General features: G+C 38.9%; 1 protein-coding gene across 1 annotated transcript in view; it reads right to left on the bottom strand.

Annotated features, from left to right (window-relative positions):
• Positions 1-985: 985 nt before the first annotated feature.
• The window catches only part of LOC106879986 (cell division cycle 7-related protein kinase), a 22950-nt gene continuing 15431 nt past the window's right edge, over positions 986-8504 (bottom strand). Inside the window, 4 exon segments of the mRNA XM_052966121.1 lie at positions 986-1336; positions 3861-4010; positions 6543-6625; positions 8318-8504. The exon segment at positions 8318-8504 is cut by the window's right edge and continues 4 nt beyond it. Of these exon segments, the coding sequence (XP_052822081.1) occupies positions 1014-1336; positions 3861-4010; positions 6543-6625; positions 8318-8504 (743 nt within the window). The 3' untranslated portion in view covers positions 986-1013.

Here is an 8504-nt window from a genome sequence, read left to right as displayed (position 1 = left end):
TAACTGTATAACAATACAGGAAAATATTTTGTAGGCAAATCGGGGCACTCCGTCGGTTACGACGACGAGGGTTCCAGTTGATCCGATCAACGGACCAGCCTGCTCATGAAATAAACGTGCAAGTGGCTGAGTACTCCACAGACACGTGTACCCTTAACGTAGTTCTCAGAAAGATTCAGCGTGACACAGAGTATGACAAGACTGGCCCTTTGAAATACAAGTACAAAAGAAACAAGAAGAGTGGTGAAAGAGTACAGCAGGGTTCACCACCCCCTGTCTGTGCCTTGAGGAGCTTTAGGTGTTTTCGTTCAATAAACACTCACAACACCCGATCTGGGAATCAAAACCGCAACTCTACGACCGCGAGTCCTCTGCCCTAATCACTGGGCCATTGCGCCTCCACTGTAGGCAAATAGTATAAATATGAAAGGAAGAATTAACACCTACATTTTGCGTCGTGTCGATGGACAGAAGCGCTGCAGGGGACGTAACTCTTTGAATACATTTCAAAACAAATAATTTCAAGGGAAATAACTCTAAACAAAAAGTTCAACCATAGAAAGCCAACTCCACATTTGGATATCAGGGTACATAACTCTTTGTTGTATCGCTGCAAATGGTAACAATTCCTTTTAGGAAAGGGAACATTTCTATGCTTTGCCTATCGAAAGCATTGTCATGTTTGTCCAAAACCTCTGTGCTTGTTTTCGGACTTCTATTTAAAGCTTTGTGTCACGTGTTCTGAGTAATATAAAGCTTTCCTTTCATAAATCTCAAATTACTCTGGTGATTGACACAAACTGGGAATGTGTATCATATACAATGCACAGAAACATTTATCACGTATCACATGAAACACACAGGACAGGAAAAGAGTTAAATTATCAGAAATTTCAATTTATATAAAATAGGTAATGAAAACAAAACATCTGAGCGCCACCATGTAACATTAACACAAAAAGAAATAATACAATCTTATATAAAATATCATTTTAGACATTCGTCATTGGTTTTTATTTAGAAAATAAATGCTTGTTTATATTATTTTTTATTGGTTTTTGTGCTTTATTATTTTCCTTAAAATGTGTTTCAAAATATGGATGCTTTAATGCATCTTCTGCCTTTATCCGAGTTTCTGGGTTCAAGTCCAACATTTTGCTCAACAAATCGAATGCATTGTTGCCAACCAAATCAATGAAATTTTCTGAAGGTATATCACGGCGTAAGTTGGTGTTGTTGTTCTTGTTCTTGTCATTCAAGTCAGATGAACGTAATTTGGTGCAAAGGTCTTTGAAATTTATAGATGGTGTATATGGTAAACAGAGCAACTCTTTACCTGAATGACAAAAAAAAATACAAAATTTATTAGACATCTTCCATAGAACACCATGGTTATTGCTAAATGAACCATCATCATCATTTCATGTCAGTTTTCCATGCTGGCATGGGTTGGATGACTTGACAGAAAAGTGTTAAGCTGGGAACCTGCACCAGGTTCCAGTTTGATTTGGCATGTTTTCTTCAGCTGGATGCCTTTCCTAATGCCAACCACTCCAAGAACATAGTGGGTACTTTTTACATGCCACCAGCATGGGTACCAATTATGAAACACCAGTATCAGCCATGACTGCAATCTCACTTGGCTTGACAAGTCTTCTGAAGCATGGCATATTACCCATGGTCTTGGTCACTAGTCGCAGCCTCCGTGAGGCCCAAAGTTCGAAAGGTACTTTTTATGTGCCACCAATATGATGGTCACATTTTCTCCAATTGCTCTGAATCACTTACCATTTTTTTTTTTTTTTTCTGAGCAGGCAAACACTGTTGTAATAACAATCACATCAAGCAATCTAAATAACTGATTCAAATGATTGAAGTCGCCATGACTATGATTTCAGTTGGCTTGACGGTACTTCTAAAGCACGATATATCACCCAATGTTCAAAGGGTGATTTTTACATGCCACCAACACGAGTGCCAATTACGTAACACTGATATCAGCCATACATAAGGTGGCAAACTGGCAGAACCTTTAGTAAACTGGGCAAAGTGCTTAGTGACATTTCATCCATCTTAACATTCTGAGTTCAAATTCCACAGAGGTTGACTTTGTCATTCATCCTTTCAGGGTCAATAAAATAGGTACCAGTTAAGCACTGGGGGTTAATGTAATCGACTTAACCCTACCCAGAAATTGCTGGCTTTGTTCCAAAATTTGAAACCAATATTATTGTTAACGAGGCAGTGTAAATTTGAAACCTTTATTAATAAGGTGGAAAGCTGGCAGAACCATCAGCATACTGCTTTGTCTGTCTTTATGTTCTGAGCTCAAATTCTGTCAAGGTTGACTTTGCTTTTCATCCTTTTGGGATCAAGTACTGGGATCAAGGAAATTGACTTGCCCCTCCCCAGTACTAAAACTAGAAACCATTATTATTATTATTATTATTATTATTTGTTTCTTTACTGCCCAAAGGGGGCTAAACACAGAGGAGACAAACAAGGACAGACAAAGGGATAAAGTCGATTACATCGACCTCAGTGCGTAACTGGTACTTATTTAATCGACCCCGAAAGTATGAAAGGCAAAGTCAACCTCTGTGGAATTTGAACTCAGAATGTAACGGCAGACAAAATGCCGCTAAGCATTTCGCCCGGCGTGCTAACGATTCTGCCAGCTGGCCACCATTATTATTATTATTATTATTATTATTACTGTGCATTCCATATTTAATTAGAGACAACCAAGAAAGTAAAATTTCCTGGTTGATTCCTCTACCCTTTTTGACAAGAATTAGTAATTTTGAAGAGAAGTGTTCTCCATCATTAAAATTATAGCTTTTAATTACCTGGCATACTGCATCAAATATGTAAATACCCACTTTACTCTTAAGTTTACATAAGGTAGGTGTCGCTGGGTATTATTCCCGAGCCATAATAATAATGTACCTTGCATACAGCCAATATAACATCTGTACCAATAAGGTTTGAATGTGTGGCTATCTGATTAGTAGCCCAGCTCCTTGTTCATAAAGGTATTGAATTTCTTGACATTAATTGATTATGTGTAATTAACTGGGTTCTTTTTTATTTCTATTTTTTATATTTTTGGTAAAGCCCAAGGACTCATAAGGCCAGTTACTTGGTTTCCATCGTGTATGAGTGACCAAGATCACCAACAATCCCCCTGAACAGGGCACCAGGCCGCTGCATGGGTCAAGTCGATTACATAAACCCCAGTACTTCGTTAGTACTTTATTTTATTGACTCTGATCTCAGTGGTATATGAACTCAGAATGTAAAGAGTAAGAAAAAATGCTGCTAAGCATTTTTCCTAACAAGCTAACAATTCTGCCTGCTCATCACCTTAATTAACGTGATTTGTCATCATCATCATTTAACCACCTTAACATGATTCGTCATCGTCATCATCATTTAATGTTTACTCTTCATGCTGGCATGGCTGAAATGGTTTGCCTGGAACTGGTAAGTCAGAGAGCTGCACCAAGTTCCAGTCTGATTTGGCATGGTTTTTACAGCTGAATGTCTTTCCTAATGCTAACCACTCCAAGAGTGTAATAGGTGCTTTTTACATACCACTGGCACAGGTGCCAGTTACGTGACACCAGTATCAACCACGACTACAATTTCACTTGGCTTGAGTCTTCTCAAGCACAGCATACTGCTAAAGGTCTCAGTCACTTGTCATCACCTCCATGAGACCCAACATTCAAAGATCAAGCTTCACCACCTCGTCCCATGTTTTCCTGGGTCTACCTTTTCCAAAAGTTCCCTCCACAGTAAGACATCGGCACTTCTTTGTAATTCTTTTTTTTTTTTTAATGACAAAAGTTTCTTACCAATTTTCTTAGCAGTTTTTTTCACTGCATCACTTCCCATCAATGTAATAATCTGAGCTAAAGCAGTGAGATCATCATTAGCTTTAAAGAATGGATAGCGGCCACTTAACAATGAAAGGAAGATGACACCTGCAGACCAAATGTCCACACCTGATAATTGGAAAAAAATATATATCAATCAGAAATCTTAGTTATTATTGAAATAGTAAGAATAATATTTAAATTATAAAGATCAGATGGCTAAGTGTCATTAGTGGAGATTGGTCAACAATACATTTTATCCACTGGGTCCTGCCAAAGACATTTAACTTTTACTACAGTGTATCATGAAGAGATACAGTTCAAATCTTCAAACCAATGAAAGATATCAATAAATGTAACTAGGACTACTGCTGAAAGTCTAATATCATACTCAGGGTGTAGTTTTGGTGGGGTTTCTTTTATCTTTTGCATTTTTTTTTTAACCCTTTAGCATTGCTTATCGTTGTCAGTGCCGATGGACTGGCTCCTGTGCAGGTGACACATAAAATACACTATTTAGAGCGTGGCCATCGCCAGTACCTGCCTAACTGGCCCTCGTGCCGGTGGCACGTAAAAGCACCCACTACACTCTTGGAGTAGTTAGTGTTAGGAAGGGCATCCAGCTGTAGAAACTCCGCCAAATCAGATTGGAGCCTGGCGTCGCCTCATGGTCCACCAGTCCTCAGTCAAATCGTCCAACCCATGCTAGCATGGAAAGCGGACGCTAAATGATGATGATGATGATGATGATTGTTTTGAATTAATCCTGCATAATCTTGTAGCTTTGAGATTTCAATTATGGGACTGTTTACTTCTATTATGACATTATAGGGTAGATGTAAGAGACTGGATTTAGGCCAGTTTGAACATAAAACAAATAGAACATTTTGGCCAGATATGGCAGGTCTAAATGCTAAAGGGTCAATGACAGCAAGCTGGCAGGATCATTAGCGCACCAGGCAAAATTGCTTAGCAGCATTCTTTCTGGCTTTTTATGTTCTGAGCTCAAATCCCATGAAGGGCAACTTTGCCTTTCATTCTTTCAGGGTTGATAAAATAAAGAACCAGTTGAACACTGGGGTACATGTAAATGACTACCCACTCCCTCAAAATTACTGGTTTTATGCCAAAATTAGAAAGAATTATTATTATTATTATTATTATTATTGTTGTTGTTGTTGTTGTTGTGTTGATCTGGAGGAAGGAACTGTATCTATGGCTTTCACAAGTGCTTTAAAACTAGTGAGATCGATACTTTTAACATCTTGGACAGTTTTCTTTCCAATCACGAATCTGGAAATGTTCAAATGTAAACAATAACAACATTAAACTCAACATCATTAAACTTATCTTAGTCTAGATGAGCCTGACAAAACTACAGGCTTTACTTCTCACACCAATTAATAAGAGATACTAACAACAACTCCACTCCCATCAGATCCGATAGATTAAGCAAAAACTTAAAAACTTGAGCTGAGAAAAATAGGAAGTAAAAATCCTGAGACTTGCTTGTAGTTTCGTTATTCTGTCACATCTGTTAGTTATAATATAAGTGCATAGCTGTCATGTTGACAACAACTTATCTCAATTTCATGATTTTGTCACATATTCTCATTTGCTTCATTTTTAATTTATCTATTTCTCAGCTAATAATTGTCCTTGTGGGGATGTAGAATTGTGTTTGAATACTACATCAGTTTTGCATTGCAGGGGAACTGTTCTGTTGCTTCTTACTTTAAGCATATTGTTTTGGGCTCAGTTCCACTGCATGGTACCCTGGGAAGGTGACTTATACTATAGCCACAAGCTGACCAAACCCTTGGGACAGGATTTGATAGATGGAAACTGAAACAAGCCTGCCATGTTATGTGTGTGTGTGTATCATTATCATCATTTAATGTCCGCTTTCCATGCTAGCATGGGTTGGACGATTTGACTGAGGACTGGTGAACCGGATGGCTGCACCAGACTCCAATCTGATCTGGCAGAGTTTCTACAGCTGGATGCCCTTCCTAACGCCAACCACTCCGAGAGTGTAGTGGGTGCTTTTTACGTGCCACCGGCACGATGGCCATATATATACATACATACATACATACATACATATACATATATATATATAGGAGAATATACGAAAAAACAACAACAGACGAGGACAGGTGGTGTAAATAACAAAAGGATGTATTAGTATGACGCTCGGGAATACGGAAAGTCTTTGCCGTTTCGAGCTACATATAAGAAATAGTGGTATGACACAGCACCAATGTTTGCTGGAAATAGCAGTCGATAGCAATACGACACTATGTAAAGCTTCACTGAAATGTATTTCAGTGAAGCTTTACATAGCATTTTGTCATTATCGACTGTTATTTCCAGCAAACATTGGTGCCTTGTCATACCACTATTTCTTATTTATAATTCTACTTTTACAGTGTTTTATTTGGCTGGAAAGGGATACTACTGTATTGCAATGATTTTTCAAATTTGTGTGTGTGTGTGTGTATGTGTAGCATGTCTAGATGGACCTGACAGGCTTAATTTCTCATACCAATTAATAAGAGACACTAACAACAACTCCACTCCCATCAGACCCAATAAATCAAGCAAAATCTTAAAAATTTGAGCTGATAAAAATTAGGAAGTAAAAATCTTGGGACTTACTTGTAGTTTGGAAAGGATATTTCATCAAGACTTCTGGAGAACGAAAACCAGGAGTGCCAGCCCGGGGTGCAATCTGATTTCCTCTGTAAAATAATACGTTTCAAATAAGAATTTATATTACAAAGTAGAAGTATGTACAAAATAAAAATGGGCTGCCAGAAATATATATCAGGTGTTTATACCCAGAACATTTCAAAGTGTGTATATACACTGAACCGCAAAAGAAACGCGAGGCGTGTGTGACTGTGAAATATGTTTTAATTTCATTATGTTTTAATTTTGATAAATCTGATAAAGTCAGTTTCTATGGGTCGTTGTTATATGTTCTAGTAGTGGGTGGATCCAACACATCGAGATTGTAGGGCGTGATATGTTCAATACCGTGTATGCCCTCCCTGGGTGTTCAAAATGGCCATACACCGTCAGTATATGGAGTGCATGAGGCGGTTCACAAAAGCCATTGGCACCTGTGCCCATACCCTGAGGAAAGCTGCCTCCAGTTCCACATGAGTTGTCGGCTTTGGGACCACCTGGTTCCACAATCCCTGGATTTCATCCCACAGGTGTTTGATTGGGTTCAAATCCGGGCCGAGAGCCAACCACGGCATGGTCACCCAGGGGTGCCCTCTGAAGGCATGTCTGCAGTGCTGTCGGTGCTGTTGTATCGCTGTTGCAGGCAATAGATGGTGCTGATATGGAAATTATAAGCTTTCGCAACAACCAGGGCATGCTGCTCTGCTTGCAATCAGCCGATAGCTTGTTCTCTCTGCACTGCTGACAATCAGGTCATACCTGATGCATCCAAATTACGATTGCTAGGAACATGGTTCAAGTTGATTTTCATACCCATAACTTCCACGAGATTCACATGCATTTTGGTTTCCATGACAATTGTTTGCGATTGTCACCCACAGCATTCAGCAGAGATGCGTTTTGGCGTCTCATTTCAGGGAAAACTGAAAGGTGACCTGCAATTTGGGTACCAGCCATAAACCAGCATGTCTTGGAATATTTACATCATCGAAATAAATTTTCAGAATTTACCATATAAAAATGACATTTGAAAAAAATCGCGTTTCTTTTGCGGTTCAGTGTAATAGGGAACTTTAATTCTACATGCCTCAGTCTACTTTGATGTTCTGCACTAATTTATGAGTAGAAACTTCAAATTCTTGTGACCACCAGACTAGTTTACTTTGTGGGGTGGTTGGTGTTAGGAAAGGCATCCAGCCGTAACAACCATGCCAAAACAAATACAGAAGTCTGGTGCAGGCTTCTGCCTGGCCAGTTCCTGTCAAACCGTCCAACCCATGCCAGCATGGAAGGCAGATCTTAAATGAAAATGATTCATATAACTTGAGGCCAACCAATGCCTTGTGAGTGGATCTGTTAAATGAAAACTGTATAAAAGCCCATTATGTATGTGTGTAAACCTGTGCATGTATGTATGTATGTTTTTTTTGTGTGTGTGTGTGTGTGTGTGATAATGTTGACATTCCATGTCTGCACTTATCACAACATAAGCAAAAAGGTGATGTGATGTTTACATTCTCTGTTGACACTACAACCAGTCACTCAGCGCTTTCAAAAACCTTAAGAGAACTAAAAGAACTCCTTACTCGAGAAACAAGTAAGAGTTGATAGCAGGAAGAATACTGAAGTTGTAAAATGCCATCTTGAAATAAGGTTCTGTCCATCCGATGCAAACATGGAAAAAATGTAAGTAAAATGACTAACTGACCAAACAAAAGAAGGCTTTACCCTTTTCTATTTACCTCTCTGAACAAATATGACAGATCATGGGTTTTCCAAAACATCGACAAGTATGAGCAGCTGAGATGCCACTGTGTTGATTTGATGATGCAACATTGTGATTGACTTTAACTGCAGCCTGTTTTATGAGCAATCGCTGTCGAGGAGACTGGGTAGAAAATACAGTGGAATTCTTGGCAGTCCTTTGAC

Source organism: Octopus bimaculoides, chromosome 1 (assembly GCF_001194135.2).
Source record: "Octopus bimaculoides isolate UCB-OBI-ISO-001 chromosome 1, ASM119413v2, whole genome shotgun sequence".
In the NCBI taxonomy this organism is placed as follows: Eukaryota; Metazoa; Mollusca; class Cephalopoda; order Octopoda; family Octopodidae; genus Octopus; species Octopus bimaculoides.
This window is presented reverse-complemented; position numbering and strand designations above follow the sequence as displayed.